The 18,849-nt window shown below is 40.4% G+C and overlaps 1 protein-coding gene across 1 annotated transcript in view; it reads left to right on the forward strand.

Moving 5' to 3' along the window:
- Positions 1-18,849, forward strand: part of Atg2b (autophagy related 2B) — a 77,991-nt gene that overhangs the window by 42,593 nt on the left and 16,549 nt on the right. The window contains exons 28-35 of the mRNA XM_038336113.1: positions 63-233; positions 1,535-1,676; positions 3,573-3,775; positions 4,725-4,951; positions 6,639-6,747; positions 7,296-7,490; positions 8,156-8,257; positions 14,750-14,828. Coding sequence (XP_038192041.1) covers positions 63-233; positions 1,535-1,676; positions 3,573-3,775; positions 4,725-4,951; positions 6,639-6,747; positions 7,296-7,490; positions 8,156-8,257; positions 14,750-14,828 — 1,228 coding nt within the window. The remainder of the gene's footprint in view (positions 1-62; positions 234-1,534; positions 1,677-3,572; positions 3,776-4,724; positions 4,952-6,638; positions 6,748-7,295; positions 7,491-8,155; positions 8,258-14,749; positions 14,829-18,849) is intronic.

Here is an 18,849-nt window from a genome sequence, read left to right on the forward strand (position 1 = left end):
AGGAGTTGGTGACTCTTGTCTGAAAAAGAGTGTTTGTCATTTTCTTCCTGTGCCTTGTCCAGACTGCGCCTCGCTTTGAGTTGCACTGTTCCAGTGATGTCATCCATATCAGAACCTGCTCAGACTCCTGCGCTGCGCTAATGAATCTCATTCAGTATATTGCAAGTTACGGGGACTTACATGGGCCTAACAAAGCAGAGATGAAGCCTGGAGTCCCACAGAGAAAGCCAAAGGTACAGGCAAGGCGATATACCATCCCACTGATGTCACTTAGAGTAGTGGGTCTGGAAAGGTGACTCCGGGCCTCTGTGGAAAGCCTTTATACTGTCTGCTCTCAGTTTTAGATCTCAACCAACATAATTCTTGGATTTCTGTTGTTTCTGCCCTGTTCTTAGAGAAGAAAACAAGTTGTGTCAATCTGCCAGCAGCTATTGGCAGATGCTGCTGCAATCTAAAGACTTAGTTGTACACTAGTGCTTCCACCCGTTCTGTCATACCTTAACTCCTCCATCGCAGCTCAGTGAGGTGAGGCTGAAGGTATCACTTGTGCTTAGACTGAGATCACGTGGGTGACTTCCCTAGTCAGCGAGAGAAACAGAACAGGTGTCCCCATCTCAGTTTCAAGGTCACTGCTTTCTTATGCTGCAAGTGTCCCATTTCTGATGTCCTGTGTCCAGCTTGTATGGTGTCCTGTTTGTTTTGGTGTTTTTATTTGCTATTTGTAGTGCTGTTCTTCACAGCTTTTTCTCTGAACAGAATCCTTAGGTTTTTTTTTTTTTTTTTGGCCAAGGCACTTCAGAACTGCTCAGATGGGTCAGTTCTGTTAGCAGGGGTCTGGTTGGCTTTGCGTGTCCTTTTAGACCACCCTCCTCTTTGTTTCCGTCCCTCTTGTGCTCCACTGTACTGAGGTGGCCAAAGACACTCCCTGCTTTCTACTCTCTATTCTGAAAGACGTTGTCCAGTTTACCAGAGATACTTGTGTCTTTCCATTTCAGAGCAGTGCTCACATTTTGGGGAACACAGCTTAGTTTTAAAGTGGTGGTACTAGAGTTGAGCGTGAATGAGCCACCATTCAGATCTCTTCTATTTATATCTGCACTGCCCTCCGGAGTCCAGGGTCAGCAGTATGGTTTGAGCTGAGGAGACTTTCTCAGTGAGCCCCTCACTGTGCAGCAGCGGTTCTCAGCCCCTCCCATCACCGTTGCAGGGTCCTGGTTCTCTTTCTGCATCTGAGTTAAGTTCCTGTTAATTTGTACTTGTTGGTAGCTATTGAGGAGATAATGATTACACTAACACTACCTACTGAGCAGAGTGTAACCAGTGAGCAGGGACCTGCTCCTATTGTTGGTGAGGTGGAATGACTCCAAGGTTGTTCTCAACAGGCAGTTTCCACTGGCCCTTGCTCTCTGCCCCCTTGCAGTGTACTATATACTGGGGTCCCAGTGGTCCTCTTGTTTACCATTCAAGTAGCTGAGAGTGCAGTGCACGCCACTGCCAAGCTTTAGCCATTTTTACCTTGGCCTTCTGGTTGTAGGTAGATTCCAGTGTTCGGTCATCTTCACGTGGTCCGGTGCTTCCTGAAGCTGAGCAGCAGATTTTACGGGACCTGATGAGTGATGCCATGGAGGAGATTGATGTGCAGCAGGCCTCTGCCCCTGTTGGACCACAGGCTGATGGTGAGAAGGGCTTTTCCTGGGAGCACTGAGGGAGGTCACGTTATTTGTGTTCTTGGACATTTCCGTGAGAAACTTACTAAAGACCCATCTGTATCTGTGGATATGTACCAGCCAATTAGCTTGTGTCTGCTGTCTATGGAAACAACAGACTGTCAGGAGATGGGTGCTACTGCTTGGAGTGACTGAGAAATGACACAATAAAATAGCCTGGAATGTGGCTTGGAAGTTTCATGAGTCTAGTGGAGACAGGACTAGTTTGCTGTATGTGTGTGTGTGGGTGGGGGGGGGAGGAGTGCACGAGAAGGTTATCTTGGCAAGGTCATAGATTTGTCTGTACTACAGTACAGAGGAAGGCATGTGTGGTCTGTAGATACCTGTCTAGCTGTCGGTGGAACAGAAGTACCATTCGCTTGAGAAGAATTTAACAGTGAAGTTGGAAAAGCAGGAAGGGACCAGGTGAGTAAAAAGTCTTGAAAGCCAAATGGAAGCATCTAAATGTCTTGACACATTTGTTTTAAAACAGTTTTTCTGATTGGATGAACATAGTTATTTGTTTTGTTTTGAGACAGAGTCTCTTTATATAACCCTGGCTGTTCTGGATCTTATTACGTAGACCAGGCTGATCTCCGACTCAGAGATCTGCCTTCTTCCACCTGCCAAGTGCTGGGATTTAAGGCATATGCCACAATGCCTGGTAGAGAACATATTTCTAAATTTTGTAAACCTTAATTTAAAAATACTTGATAGAGCTGGGAAGGGTTGTATCTGCCTAAGATCCTAGTACGTGGGAGATGGATTTAGTTTCAAGAATTGAAGGACAGCTTTGACAATAGGGCCAGCTGGCCTATATGCATCCTGTGAAAATCCCTGGTATTAAATTAAATGTTACTTCATTGTAATTTAGGATAAATTATAACTAAGGATATGGATTAAGCTTCCAGCTTCCTGTGTACCAAATTGCAGCAGCTGGCCTGAATAGGAAGGGACCTTGATTGCATATTATACACGAGTCTTCAGTAAGCACTAGATAGAAATTGATGGGAATGGGGCCTGCAGTGCTTTCGACAGTGTTTAAATGCTTGTCTGGGAGACTCTTGAGGCCAAAGCACTCTTAAGCATTTTTGTGTTCATTCTGTATCAGTATTCAGTTTGAATGAATAGAGAAAGAATGGATAACAGTGTTCCTGTACAGATTTTTGGCACACATGATATCGTCTATTAATTTCATTGTAAGAGAGCCGTTTATGAGAACAAGTGTCCAGCCTAGGTTTCTGGAGCCCAGGAGTTAGCTCGGCCACTTTCCCCACCCCTTCCCTAAGCAGAGACTCCTGGAGTTTTGGGTGAGGGTCTGCTAGATGAATCTCTTTTCCTTCCCTTTACAGTGTTGCCCAAGAAGTTTCCAAGATTAATGTGGACAGAATCTTGACCAAAATAAAACTTCAGTTAATGGGAACAGACCATTGTTAAATTCCTCCCCCATCCTACTACCCTTTGGTTTTTTGAGATAAGGCTTCTCTGTGTAACATTCTGACTGTCCTGGAACTCACTTTGTAGATGGGGCTGGCCTTAAACTCACTGAGATCCACCTGCCTCTTCCTCCCAAGTGCTGGGATTAAAGGCAAGAGCTACTACTGCCCGGCCACTGTTGTATTCTTGAACTTCTCTTACACAGAATAACTGGGAAGCAACTATCCCTTACTTTCTTAGAGAACTTCAAGTTGATTTAAGTCAGCTACTTGTGCTTTTGAGGTAGTTCTGCCTTTTACTGAGGTGCTTGTGTTGCTTCAGCTCTCCCTAAGCCTCAGACTCATATAGTTGTAATAAGTAGGGAAGGTTTCGTAGGTGGAAGCACCGAGCACACCGTGTCTGACCTGAAGTTTCCGTCTTTCTGCCTAGGTGTCCAGAATGAAAAGTTGCACACTCCGGAGCCGTGCTGTTCAGACCTCTTCTTGTTCCCAGACGAGAGTGGGAATGTGTCCCAGGAGCCAAGCCCTGCTTACGCTTCCCCCACTCACCACCTGCTCAGCGACACGAAGGCAGGCGCATCCACTGAGAATGAGGACTTTTGCATTCTCTTTGCCCCAAAAGCAGCCGTCCAGGTAACAACTTTGATAACACAATTGGAACTTTAAATAGTGTTACAAATTAAATGGACCAAAGGGCATCTGAAGGTCTTTCGAATATGCAGCTCTTGCTACTTCAAAATTACTTCATCTTTATAAATTTACGTTAGTGTTTTATAAATGGACATTAGACCACTTTTATAACACATAGCTCCGAGACTGTGCTACATTTGCATAATATTCCACACGATAGTGAAGGGCAGTTACTGAATGTAGGGGACGTTACAGGAGTGACGGCAAGATGTGTTGCAGAATGGCTAGTGTAAACTCTGGAGAACTGAGATGTGTGAAGACTGACTTTGGTTGAGATGAACTAGAACAGCCTAGTAGTGCCTTCATAGGTGACCGTAGGTTCTGAGAACTTCTGATTTAAAAAAACAACAAAAAACCCCCAAAAAACCATGTACTATCAAAGCATTTGATAAGCCTTTAATTAGAAACATGATCATTTGAATAGTAAGTTGAAATTTGTCAGGTTTTGGCTTAGAATGCAGTATGACTTTAAACTGTAATCACACACACACACACACACACACACACACACACTGTATACTTTCAATGAAATTATTCATGAGGTGATTTTTATGGAGTAGATTTTATTTTATGATCAGTAAAGTACAATATATTGTGTGTGATGATTAATGTCAGAAATTATTACTCAAGCTGGATGTGGTGATACATATCTGTAATCCCAGGCCTCAAGAGGCAGGAGGATTGCTACAAGTTCAAGGCCAGTCTCAGCTACCTAATGAATTTCACATCAACTAGAGCTACAGTATGAGACTCCATTTCAAAGAAAATAAATTATTACACTGTTTTATATATTGAAATTATTGGGAAAAAATGTAGACTCAAGAAAGCCCGCTGGTCTGTGAGGCATACCAGTCATTTGTGGTGAGTGAATGTACCCTGTTGCGTGTTTCAGGAGAAGGAAGAAGAGCCAGTGGTAAGGGTCATGGTTGATGACGCGATTGTGATAAGAGACGACTATTTCAGTCTGCCCATGACAAGGACAGATGGCAGCAAAGCCCCACTCAGGTTTCCTGTCCCTGACATTCGCTGTGTTGTGAAGGAAGTCTCTCTGGTGTGGCATCTCTATGGAGGCAAGGACTTCGCAACAGCTCCTCCTCCTTCTCCAGCCAAGAGTTACACGTAAGCTCAGTTAATGGCTCATAGAAAAACACATGACATTTATCTTTTTTTTAAGATTTATTTATTTTTATGTATATGGATGTTTTACGGGGATGTATGTCTGTACACCACATAGGCAGTGTTCTCAGAGGTCAAAAGAGGCCATTGGATCCCTGAAACTAGGGTTATAGGCGATTGTTAGTTGCCATGTGGGTGCTGGGATTTGAACTCGAGACCTTTGGAAAAGCAGTCAGTGCTCTTAACCACTGAGCCATCTCTCCAACCCTGGTATTTACTTTAAAGGAAGAATAAATTTAATATTCAAGTATGTAATTTAAATCTCACACCTAATGTTAGCTGTGAACTTATTTGTATGTCTTGTGTATTTACTAAAATATTGCCTTAGAAGATGTTTGCTTAGCAAGCATTACCCATCATGTGTCTGTTTATGAAAATGAAACCATTTCTTGCCCAGTTTCAAAGGGAGAAAAGGTTATATAACTGATTGGGTCCGTCAAATGAAATGTGTCAGGAGGCAGAGTTCATGCTTGCCCTGGTCCCCCAGCATCTCACAGGATATGGAGCAGAAGTATTTCATTTTTTAAACTTTTTTTTTTTTTTAAAAAAAAGCCCTACTTATTTTATATGTGTGTTTTGTCTGTCGGTGTCTGTGCACCACATGCATACTTGATACTTTTGGAGTCAGAAGAGGGAGTTGGATCCTTTGGAACTGCAGTTATGGATGGATGGTTGAACCACCATGTGGGTGCTGGGAACCGAGCCCAGATTCTCTATAAGAGCAGACAGTGCTCTTAACCTCTGAGCCACCTCTCCATCCCCAGAGCTGATGACCAAGCAAAGCAGTGTTCCGTAGTGGGAGGAGAGAACGAGTAGAAAGCGTAGGTGTGTTGGAGCAAATGTGTTTGTGGGATGGGGTAGCCCAAGAAGCTGCCCAGAAGAACCATTTGGCATACCAGTTGAGCAACCTTTTCTACTCATTGATGAATTTGGAATGCTTCTGTCCTGGTTGAGCTCTGTTGTTGCTTGGCTGTCTGAGACAAAAGGAAAAGTTACAGAAGCTTCATTCCAAGTTTGTTTGGTGTCCAGCATCATAATTAGGTTTTGCTTTAGGTCTCAATATTTAACAAGCGAATGCCTACTATAATAAAAATGCGGTAATAAAAAACTGCATTTTCAGTATTTCCAAAATATAAATGACAAGTTTCCCCCATGGCGTTAGGACTTGAACCTCATGCACGTGGTGGGCATATGCTGTTCCACTCAGTTCAGTCTGGCTCAGGCAGGCTGCTTGTACTGCCCCAGCCTCAGGAGAAGCTGGGATTGCACCACCACTCCTGGCTAAGTGATAAGATTAGATTTATAGTGACACAGTTTGTGGAACATTCTAGTAGTTCTGTAATGTTTTCTCTGTGTATCTCTTTTTGTATCTTAATTTTTCTGATGCCATTCATTAAATTGAATATTCTTTTAACAGAGGTTTTTGTTTTTGTTTTTCGAGACAGGGTTTCTCGGTAGCTTTGGAGCCTGTCCTGGAACTAGCTCTTGTAGACCAGGCTGGCCTCGAACTCAGAGATCCGCCTGCCTCTGCCTCCCACGTTCTGGGATTAAAGGTGTGTGCCACCACCGCCCAGCTTTAACATAGTTTTTTTGTTTTTGTTTTAATTTTTTTCTTTTCCTCCATTTTTAGTAGTCCCCATAGCTCACCTTCTCAAACACCTACAAGGCATGGACGTCATACAGTCTATGGGGGCAAAGGAAGAAATCATGACTTTTTAATGGAAATCCAATTAAGCAAGGTAAGGTGGTGTTTTGAAAGAGAAGAATCTTTTCATTAGGCATATCGGGGGGGGGGGGTTCTGCTCATACCCACCAGAAGCCTTCAGTCCCTGCCTTATAGAGTATAGGGCTCACTTTTTTTATTTTATTTTTATGCTTTGAAAAGCCTGAGGTGTTTTGTTTTCCCAGGCCACCCTTGAAACAGAGTTCCCTGAAGCCTTTGTTTTCTGAGCTTTGCCCAGCATTTGCTTTTCTCTATTGAATTGTCTGGGAAGGCCTGACTTTGGGGCACACCTAGGGAAAGTCCCGCTGTGAACATCTGGAGACCATAAGACAGAACACTGATGACATTTATATTAATTTAATGCTTAGCTTGGCTGAGAGGCTCACAGCTCTGCCTTCAGTTCCAGGGGATCCAGTACCCTCTTCTGACCTGCAGGCACTGCATGCACATGGTGCATAGATGCACTCAGCCACAAAAATGTAAATATATAGACTCCCACCCCCACAAAAGGAGAAAGCCAAATTCAAGTGAAAGTTGAGATTGCTCTGTTGTTTTTGTGTGAAGGTGAAGTTTCAGCATGAAGTCTACCCCCCGTGGAAGCCCGAGTGTGAGTCCAGCCTCGTAGAATACCCGGTCTCCAGGCAGGTGTTCGTCGTTCAGGATCTTGAAATTAGAGATCGGCTGGCAACATCACAAATGAATAAATTTTTATACCTGTATTGCAGCAAAGACATGCCTCGTAAAGCTCATTCCAACATGGTAAGATGCCTTGAAGCCTTGCTCTTCTTGTTAGTTCTGGAAAAACATTTTTATTTATGTCTAACTGCAGTAGAATTAGAGTGGGGGAGAATTACCGAAGTGGAAAAAAAGTGTTTTCTTTTTAATATGAAAATCCCTTTTAAATATACTATTTTAAGTTTTGTGTTCAAGAATTATTTTACAGACTACATGCCCTAACTATAATTGCCAATCTGTCACCGCTCAGGTAAAACAGAACCATGTGAGAATAACTAGGATGTTGTCAGCCGTTCACACTTAGAAGACTCTAAGTGTTAGTGAGGGGAACAGCAAGCTCTGGACTTTGGAGGTCTAGCGCGGGCTGGCTCTGGAAGATGGGTCTGTCCACTAGCATTGGGAGCTCAGCAAGCCCCATTGAGCCTGAAGCCACAGTGTTGTCATTTGCTGTTATCCTCTGAAGAGTCTGTCATAAGAGTTTCTTGAAGTTTGAACAAGCTTTTAAGGAAGGAGGGTAAATATAATCTTCCTCCTCCATCTTTGACAACGTCTCACCATCTAGCCCAGGCTGGCCTCAAAACTCAAAATTCTGATATTTTTCTTAGCTGGAAATATGATTGTTTACTTTTTTTAAATGAGAGCAAGGTCATTATGTCACCAGGGAAAATGTTTTTATCTCTTTCTTGTAGTTGACAATTAAAGCATTGCACGTCCGTCCAGAGTCTGGTAGGTTACCACAGGAATGCTGCTTGAGGGTGTCACTGATGCCGCTTCGCCTCAATATCGACCAGGTTTGTGTTGTGTACAAATTGGTGCAGTTAGGATTAGAGTAAGGGAATATCTATTTCTGTGTTAGTACGGCTGAACTTCTGAGAGAGGTGCACAGTTAAGACTTCTGGAACGCTGTAGGGCAGAGTCATTTGTACAGTTTGAAGTCTGACCTTATGGTGCCGTTCCCATTTCCTGCTGATATGTGTGATATGGGACTGAGTTCTTTTTCCACTCCATGTGGACACCTAACTCAGGTATCATAATTTTAGAGACTTAAAGGGCTCCTGGATGTGTTAAATGTTAGAAGAGATGGTGTTACAGATTTTGCAAGAAAATTTTTCTGTGCTAGGCAAAATAACAAAATAGTAAATGGGGCCATAAGAGACCATAATATAAACAGATTTATGGGAAGTTGTAAAGAAAATCCTTTTCTTATGTTCGGACAAGTATCCTATCAAATTTCCTTGGGCTTTGCTTTAATGACAGAGGCAGTAATACGTGTATGATGAGTGTTAAATAGGACCATGTATGGAGAACATATAACTTAGTACCTGGCATCTTATGCTATGGATGAGGAGTGTGAACATTCGTGGATATTAGCTAAAGCAAGCAACAGCTGCAGAACATACCTGGAATTATAAAATAGCAAAATCCCTTGATAAACCTTTCATAGTTTTAGATTTGGCATATGTGTAGATAGCATTGTACATTTGCCTAAAGTAATACTGATTTTTGATGTTGTCACCTAAATAAAATTTGGATAATCTATAACAAATGATAGGCATCTCAGACATCAATTGAAATAAATGCTCAAACTGTAAACAGGGCAGGCCCAGTCTGAGAGGCTTTCCAAGAGGAAATTGGGTATGTATGTAATGCTTGCAGGTTCTGAGCTGGTCAAACTTCAGATTCATATTTTTCATTATGAAAATATCTTTGATATGCATACTTCTAAAAGATTTATTTTTATTCAGTGTATTGTGTGTGTATGTATGTACGTATATATGTATGTATGTATGTATTTGCACACATGTGTATAGGTGCCTCCAGAAGCCAAAAGAGGGCTTCAGATCTCCTGGAACTGGAGTTATAGGTTATAGGTTGTAAGTTGCCCAATGTGGGCCCTGGGATCCAAACTTGGGTCCTCTGCAAGAGTAGCAAGTGTTCTTAACCATTGAGCCATCTCTCCAGTCCCCTTGATATCTCTATTTTAATTCAGTTTATCCATGTGCCGACTTACTAGAAATATAGTGAAATGTTTATTGGGAAATTGACCTTCCTACCATGAGAAGACTGACTCAGAGTCATCTTTATTGCATGGCCTTACCAAACTTAGCAAGCTCAATTTTCTTTAATATCGACTGTAGTTCCTTCTGGAGATCTATAAAGCACTGTCAGTTACTTTAAAAGGGGAGAAATATTAATCTTAGAGAAAACAGTGAGGAAAATAGAAATTGTATGGCTGCATGGTATCATCCTATGTCACAGAGTGAGCATGGGCATTAAAGTAATTCTTTAACACACTACTATTAATCCTCTCTATCATAGAACCTCAGGCTAGGTATAAATGTTTTACAGTCAAAGTTTAACACTGAATACTGAACCTAAATTTTAAAATTTTAAATGATTATGCTAAAATACTCTTATGAAGTGTAGAGATGTCAAGCATGTGGTGGAGATAGATGCTTTTCTTGCAGAGTTGCTGGCTACTCTGTCAGCTGAAATGCCATATCGTCTCTCCCCCGTGTAGTTGGGCCTCACCATCTCCAAACAGCCATCAGTTTTTCTCTCACCTCAGGGTGACATCTTTCCTGGCTGTGGCTCTGTATAAACAGAAGCACATTTGGCTTCCTTCTTCTGGTTGTCTGTGGGGTTCTTCAGTGTCACAGCTTGACTTTGTAGTATCACCCACCACGCATGTGCCCCAGCTTACCCATTTGCCTGCTGGTCCACACTTATTTTTGTGCTCATAAATGAGGCCATTGTCAAATTTGTATAGAAGTGTTTATGAACATTTTTCTTTTCATTTGGGTAATGTACATGTATGTGTATTTTTCATATATACGTATATGTATCTATATACATGTAGTAAATAAAAGCAGAACTTCTAGGTCCTTCAGCTACTATGAACAGCTACTTAACTGTTTCCCACTAGTAGCCAATAAGTGTTCTGGTTGCTTCTTGTCCTGGCCAAACTTGGTTCTGTCATCTTTTCAATTTTAGATGTTGTATTTGGTGTTTCTTTATCTTCATTTGGGGTTCCTTGATGGTTGTCTATGTGTAGCCTCTTTTCACATTCTTATTAACCATCGCTGTATCTTCTCTTGTGAGGTGTTTCTGATGTGCTGTTTTTACAGCAAAATGTAAATACCGCAGTAAAAGGAACATCATAAAAGAGCCAAGGTTTCTAGTGTGTCTTTAGTATTTCTTTTTCTTCAAGAGCAAATCTGTATTTAATATTTTCCTTTTTTGAACAGTGTTGGAATTAAAACATTTACAATTTTAATTTTATATCCTGTTAACATGCAATGCTGAGTATGATATGAACATGTAATAAGCATGTACAGTGTAAACAGTGCCAGGTACATGTACATGTGCTGAACATGACACAATAATGAACTCTCTGTGAACTGCTACCTGCCTCAGAACCAGGTATTGGTGGAATTATCTCCGACTTCTAGGTACCATATTACCTAGAATATTGTCACCTGCATTATTTAAATATAAATGGGATGACAAGTAACTAAATTCTTGGATGTAAGCGGAGACTGCTTGTTTTCTGATCACCCAGACCCAAGTAATCACACAGAAACGATATTAATTACAACACTGCTTGGCCAATGGCTTGGGTATATTTCTGGCTAGTTCTTATATCTTAAACTAACCCATTTCTAATAATCTATGTATCACCATGAGGCTATGGCTTACTGGTAAGGTTCCTGCATCTTTCTCCGTGGTAGCTAATGGTGTTTCCTTGACTCTGTCTACTCTCTCTATATATATCTGTTTGGATTTACCACCTGGCTTTACTCTGCTAAGCCATTGGCCAAAACAGCTTTACATATCACCCAATAAAAGCAACACATATACAGAAAGACATCCCACATCATCACCCCTTTTTTGTCTAGTTAAAAAAGGAAGGTTTTAACTTTAACATAGTAAAATTACATATAACAAAACAGGTATCAAGCAAGAATTAGTTATAATATTTAGTCCATATCTAAAGTTTTATAATTAATCTTTTATCAAAACTGAGGAAAGCTATAACTTTCTGTCTTCAACTCCATCAAAGACCCCAGGAGAATATAATATTACTTAAGTAAACAGGAAGTGCATTGTAAGCAACTTCCAAAATTCTAGAATTGATGGAGACATCTCACTGCCTGGACAGTCACCCAAAGTTCTGTAATGTTGGGGCATCTGTCTTCAGCCTACATGCCCATAGTATCTGGCAGACTTTTCCATCAAGCAGGAAATTTCAAAGATTGTTTCATCTATATTGGCAGTTTGTCAGTCACTTTCTTTTGTATCCTGCAGAATGTCTGGCAGAGTCTTTCATGAAGCAGGAACCCTGAAGGAATGTCTGACCTGTTGTAGACAATTTCAGCAGTCATTTTTCTGTGGGTCCAACATGTCCAGTTCATACAGCATGTCATCAAGCAGTCCATGCAAGAGCAGTTTCTTGCTCAAATGACTAAATTCCATAAGGAGCTTTTTTGATGCCCATCATCTTTTTGAAGTAATTGATGCTGCCAGAGGCAGGCATGTCTCATTGTTGAGAAAAGTCTAAGTTCTTAAAACATTTTAAATGCCATATTCTGTAGGTCTTTGAAGACTATCTAACTGAAATATACCTCTGTATATCTAGAAAACCTAATGTATTTAAAGGTTTTATTATTATAGATGACTATTAATCTGTATTTCTTAAATATACACTACATTTTAAATGAACTGTATAAACGCAGTACCTTAAACAAGAGCAGAAATACATATACACAGCATAACAAAATCTATCTTAAATCTGTATCAATAGACCAAGATCTATACCAATGCAAAGTATTTATTTCTATACCATATTCCCCTTTAAATGAAAACAAACATTTCGTAACAATCGTTTTAAGAATTTAGGTGTTGATTTCTCCAAACTGCTTCCTGCTGTTAGTTGAATGAAGTATTTTTAGGGTTCTTGGAGACCTTTTGGCATGTCTTATTCTATCAAACCACATTGGCCTAGAAGGAATCCACAGGTTCTCATCTTCTGTGGAAACAAGCAGAATCTCCTTTCCAAAGTAACATATCCTTAGACTCAAATTTTGAAGTCAAGATACCTTCGAAATTTATATGTTGGTTTAGCTTAACAGCCTGTACAATGACATGTTTCTCTGTAGTTAGCTCATTCATAGTCAAAAAATTCAAAGAAAATACAATAATATACATAAGCCAGACTCTGTATTTTTCATATTTATGACTTTTTACTCTATTACTTTTTAATTTTATTATCTTTACTTCTTTAATCTATGACTGTCTGTACTCTTTCCTTTCTCTGTCTTAAGCCCATGTATATCTATCCAACACTGTGAGCCATCCAGAGGTCTTTTTTTGTCTGAATCTGTAATGCTCTTTTTGTTTTAAACTAGGAGTGCTTTTTAAAATGCTAAGCAGCATGGCTAAGACTAACCCTGCTGCTTTTCTTTTTGACTCTTCCTTGTCCAACATGACAGAGGTATGTTCACTGCCAGCTCAGCAAGCCATGCTTACTGCCCCAACTACAGGGATGTAGTGGGTCTCTGTCACCATAAAGCAATTTGTAACATGCTGCTCACAAACCCCATTTAAGTGCTCCATAACAGTACCTTCCGAAAGAGTCAGAGCTGTACTTGTCACCAGCACAAACCAGGAAGTTGGCTCTTAAATAAGCCATGCAGTTTTTGCTGCTAATGCTGAGTTAGGAAGCCTTGTTTTGAAAGGAGCCACACCTCTGCTCGCTGCCAGCAAACAGAGCCTATTTGAAACTATGTGGTTACCATGAAACTCCAATTGACTCCTGTTTTTTGTGGGTCTAGAAGCACTTTTTTTAAAGCTTTCTTAGGCTTTATGTGGATGTACGTTGCCCCACATGGGACACCATTATGTAAATGGAGACTGCTTTTTTGTTCCCTGGCCACCTAGACCTGAATAATTACATGGAAACAATATCAATTACAACACGGTTTGACCAATGGCTCAGGTGTATTTCTACTAGCTCTTACATCTTAACCCATTTCTATTAGTCTGTATCGTCACAAGGCTGTGGCTTACAGTAAGATTTCATCATTTTTCTCCTTTGTCAGCTACATGGTGTCTCCTTGACTCCACCTACTCTATCTCTGTTCAGACTTCCCACCTTGCTTTACTCTGCTCAGCCATTGGCCGAAACAGCTTTATTCACCAACCAATAAGAGCAACACATGTACAGAAGGACATCCCACATCATTGGAAACTAGGAGTCATACTTTCTTGTTGTGAACCAACGTTGTGACCATGTACCTCACAGTCACATTGTATTGGATGCAATGTTAATTTTTTATAGAATTTAAGGTTTTTGATGGAGGGAAGGATAGGAAAGAATAGACTTAGGCTTTCAATTTTGTGTTTTATGCCCTGCATTTGCCAGTTCAGTGTTTTGGCAGTTGGAGGGGTGTGAATCCAGAGCCAACACCTTTGCTTTTCATACATGATTGCAGAAAAGACTATACTGAGTGGCTGATTTAGTTTGTATTTATTTATTTAAAGACAAGAGTCTTGCTCTAATATGGCTAATGTGAAATTTGCTATGTAGCTGAGGCATTCTTGAATTCTTGGCAATCCTCCTGCCTTAGCTTCCTAAATGTTGGGTTTGTGGGCATGTCCATCACACCCAGCTTCAAATTCCCATTTTGAATATCTTGTTCAATGAAGGAACTGTCTTAAGGCAATATAGTAGGATTAAAGAAGAAATAAGTTCTAGGGAATTTAGTGGCACAAGGTAAATATGTAAGATGTACCATCTGCTGCTAATAGTGATGTTACCACTGTTGACTTAGAATGAGAACACATGCTCTTATAAGAGCAAGCCAGAACATTTTCTTTCAAAGAAAACAAAAATACACTTTGATTTAGAAATTTTTCCTAGTCGTTTGTGTTTTTTGTTTCTATTTCTATTTTGAGACAGGGTCTGAGTAGTCTCGACTGTCCTGGAACTGGCGACACAAACCAGGTTGACCTTCATATAGACCACTGCTGGGATTAAAGGCGGGTGCCACCACATCCTGCCCATTCCTAGCTATTTAGTTTTTACTTTCTCTGTGTTTTGTGTGTTTAATTTTTTACATAGTTGTAAAAAATAATAGGGAAATAATAGGGATGCTGGGCTTGTATGTGTGTGACAAGAAGAGATGAATGCTGGGAGAGCCGACCAGAAGCGTGGTGACGCTGTGCAGTGGTGACAGCCTGCAGACTGTCCCGCTAGTGACAGTGACTTGTCTCCATTCCAGGACGCTTTGTTCTTCCTCAAGGATTTCTTCACGAGTCTCTCTACAGAAGTGGAGCTTCTCTTGACTCCAGATCCAGAAGGTACTTAACACGTGCAGTCTGAGGGTTCTGTGTGTGGATGGAGGCCTTACTCAGGATGGGGTCACGTCCTCAGAATGCCTTTGTAAGCCGAGTACTGTAGCTCAGAAATGAATCCAGTGCCTGGAGCACACTTGTGATGGCCGCAGCACACTATCGTAGAGTATTGGTCGTTTTCCCTAGGGACTGCTGACTAAGAGCTGTGGCTGCTGGTGGCCACCCAACAAACACTACAAGAGCACAGAACTGCACACTGCTAGGAAAAGCTCAGGGTTTATATTCCAAACACCGTCTTCTGTCTGTCTGTCTCTCTCTCTCTTTCTTTCTTTCTTTCTTTCTTTCTTTCTTTTCTTTCTTTCCTTCCTTCCTTCCTTCCTTCCTTCCTTCCTTTTTTTCTTTCTTTTTTTTTAAAACTATCTTTTCTCATTTTACATACCAATCCCAGTTCACACTCCCTCCACTCCTCTTGCTCCCTCCACTCTCCCCATCCTACCCCCATCCACTACTCCTCAGTGAGGGTAAGGCTTCCCATAGGGAGTCAACAAAGTCTAGCACAGTGCTTTGAGGCAGGACCAAGGCCCTCCCCATTATATATAGGCTGAGCAAGGTATCTCTCCAAAGATAATGGGTTCCAAATGGCCAGTTCAAGCAGTGGAGATAAATCCTGGTCTCACTGCCAGTGGTCCCACAGTCTGCCCCACCCATACAACTGTCACCCACATTCTGAAGGCCTCGTTTGGTTCTATGCTGCTTCCCTCACTGTTAGGCCAGAGTCAGTGAGCTCCCATTAGCTCAGGTAAGATGTTTCAGTGGGTGTCCCCATCATGGTCTTGATTCTTTGCTCATATTCTCACTCCTCCCACTCTTTAACTGGACTTTCGGAACTCATCCCAGTGCTCCACTGTGGATTTCTGCACTGCTTCCATCAGTTGCTGGATGAAGTTCTATGATGACATTTAAGATAGTCATCAGTTTGACTACAGAGCAAGGCTAGTTCAGGCATCCTCTCCACCATTGCTTAGAGTTTTAGCTGGGGTCATACTTGGGGATTCCTGAGAATGTCTCTAGTGCCAGGTTTCTTACTAGCCCCATAATTCTCCCTCAATCAAAGTATCTCTTCCCTTGCTCTCTGTGTCTGTCCTTCTGCCATCTTGACCATCCCATTTCCTCAAGTTCTCCCTTTCCCCTTTTTCCCTTCCTTCTCCCCTCCTGTCGTTCTTTCTCTCTCAACCCCTATGCTCCCAATTTTCTTAGGAGATCTATTTCCCATTTCCAGGGGGGACCTGTGTATGTTTCTCTTAGGGTTCTCCTTGTTACCTAGCTTCTATAGGGCCATGGACTACAGGCTCATTATCCTCTGCTTTACAGCTAGTGTTCACCTATGAGTGAGTACATGCTCATCTTTCTGGGTCTGGGTTACCTCCCTGAGGATGGCTTTTTCTTTAGTTCCATCCATTTGCATACAGATTTCAAGATGTTGTTTTTTTACCACTGAGTAGTACTACATTGTGTAAATGTATCACATTTTCTTAATCTATTCTGCAGTTGAGGGGAATCTAGGTTGTTTCCAGGTTCTGGATATTATGAATAATGCTACTATGAACATAGTTAAGCAAATGTCCTTATAATATGATTGAGTATCCTTTGGGTATATGCCTAAGAGTGGTATTGTTGGGTCTTAAGGTAGGTTGATTTCTCAATTTTCTGAGAAATCGCCACCCTGATTTCCAGAGTTATTGTATAAGTTTGCATTCCTACCACAGTGGAGGAAGAAGTGTTCCCCTTATTCTGCCTCTACAGCATAAACATAACATAAGCAAAACATAAGAGGTGTTTTTTATCTTAGTCATTCTGACTTGATGTAAGATGGTATCTCAGAATCGTTTTGATTTGCATTTCCCTGACGGCTAAGGATGTTGAATATTTCCTTAAGTGTCTTTGAGATTCTTCTGTTGAGAATTCTGTTTAGATCTGTACTTCATTTTTTAAATTGGATTATTTGGTATTTTGATGTCTAAGTTTTTTGAGTTCTTTATATATTTTGGATATCAGTCCTTGTCTGATGTGGGGTTGGTAAAGATCTTTTCCCATTCAGTAGGCTGCCATTTTGTCTTACTGACTGTGTCCTTTGCTTTACAGAAGCTTCTCAGTTTCAGGAGGTCCCATTTATTTATTGTTCTCAGTGTCTGTGCTACTGGTGTTATATTTAGGAAGTGATTTCCTATACCCATGTGTTGAAGATTGCTTCCCATTTTCTATCAGGTTCAGTGTGATTGGATTTAATTTGAGGTCTTTAAACCATTTGGACTTGAGTTTTGTATATGAGAAAGATTTGAATCTATTTGCGTTCTTCTACATATTGACATCTGGTTATGCCATCACCATTTGTTGACAATGCTTTCTTTTTTTCCATTGTATAATTTTAGCTTCTTTGTAAAAAATCAAGTATTCATAGGTATGTGGATTAATATCAGGGTCTTCAATTCGATTCCTTTTGTCAACCTGTCTGTTTTTATGCCAATACCAAGCTGTTTTCTTTACTGTAGCTCTATATTAGAGCTTCATGTCAAGGATGGTGATGACTCTGGATTGTTTTGGATATCCTGTTTTTTCATATGAAGTTGAGTATTGTTCTTTTGAGGTCTGAAGAACTGTGTTGGATTTTTAAGGGGGATTTCATTGAATTGATAGATTACTTTCAGTAGGACTGCCCTTATTATGTTATCCTACCTATCCACGAACATGGGAGATCTTTCCATTTTCTGGTATCTTCTTCAGTTTCTTTCTTCAAAGACTTAAAGTTCTTGTCGAACATGTGTCCCACTACTTTGTTTAGTGTTACCCCAAGATATTTTATATTTTTTGTGGCTATTGTGAAGGGTGATGTTTCTTTGATTTCTTTCTCAACTTCTTTATCATTTATATATAGGAGGGCTACTGGTTATTTTTGAGTTGATCTTGTATCCTGCCACATTATTGAAGGTATTTATCAGCTGTAGGAGTGCCCTGGTAGAGTCTTGGGGGTCACTTATGTATACTATCATATCATCTGCAAATAGCAAAAGTTTGACGACTTCTTCTCCAATTTGTATCCCCTTGGTTTCCTTTTGTTGTTTTATTGCTCTACCCAGAACTTCAAGAACATGTTGAAGAGATATGGAGAGAGCAGAAAGCCTTGTCTTGTTCCTGACTTTAGTGGAATTTCTTTGAGTTTCTGTCCATTTAGTTTGTTGTTGGCTGTCAGCTTGCTGTATATTGCTTTTATTATGTTTAGATATGTTCCTTGTGTCTCTGATCTCTCCAAGACCTTTATCATGAATGGCTGTTGCATTTTGTCAAATTCTTTTTCAGCATCTAATGAGATGATCTGATGATTTTTGTTTCTTTCAGTTTATTTATATGGTGGATTACATTGATTTTCGTAGGTTGAACCATCCCTGCATCTATAGGATGAAGCTGACTTCATCTTGGTGGATGAGTTTTTTGATGTGTTCTTGCATTTATTTGGTTTACTAGTATTTTATTGAGTATTTTTACATCATTGTTCATGAGGGAGATTAGTCTATAATTCTTTCTTGTTTAAGTCTTTGTGTGGTTTGGGTATCAGGTACTAATAAAAAGTTTGGCAATTTTCTTTCTATTATGTGGAACAATTTGAGAAGCCTATGCATTAGCTTTTCTTTGAAGTTCTGGTAGAATTCTGTGCTTCTGTGCTGAAACCATCAGGTCCTGGACATTTTTTTTGGTTGGGAAGCTTTTGATGACTGTTTCTATTTCCTTACAGGTTATAGGTCTATTTAAATTGTTCGTCTGGTCTTGATTTAATTTTGGTATGTGGTACCTGTTCAGAAAATTGTTTATTTCTTTTACATTTTCCAATTTTGTGGAGTACAGGTTTTTGAAGTATGATATAATAAGTTTCTGGATTTTCTCCATGTCTGTTATATACTCCTTTTCATTTCTAATTTTGTTAATTTGGATATTCTCTCTGTGCCTTTTGATTAGTTTGGATAAGAGTTTTTTT

The sequence above is a fragment of the Arvicola amphibius genome, chromosome 7 (genome assembly GCF_903992535.2).
Source record: "Arvicola amphibius chromosome 7, mArvAmp1.2, whole genome shotgun sequence".
In the NCBI taxonomy this organism is placed as follows: Eukaryota; Metazoa; Chordata; class Mammalia; order Rodentia; family Cricetidae; genus Arvicola; species Arvicola amphibius.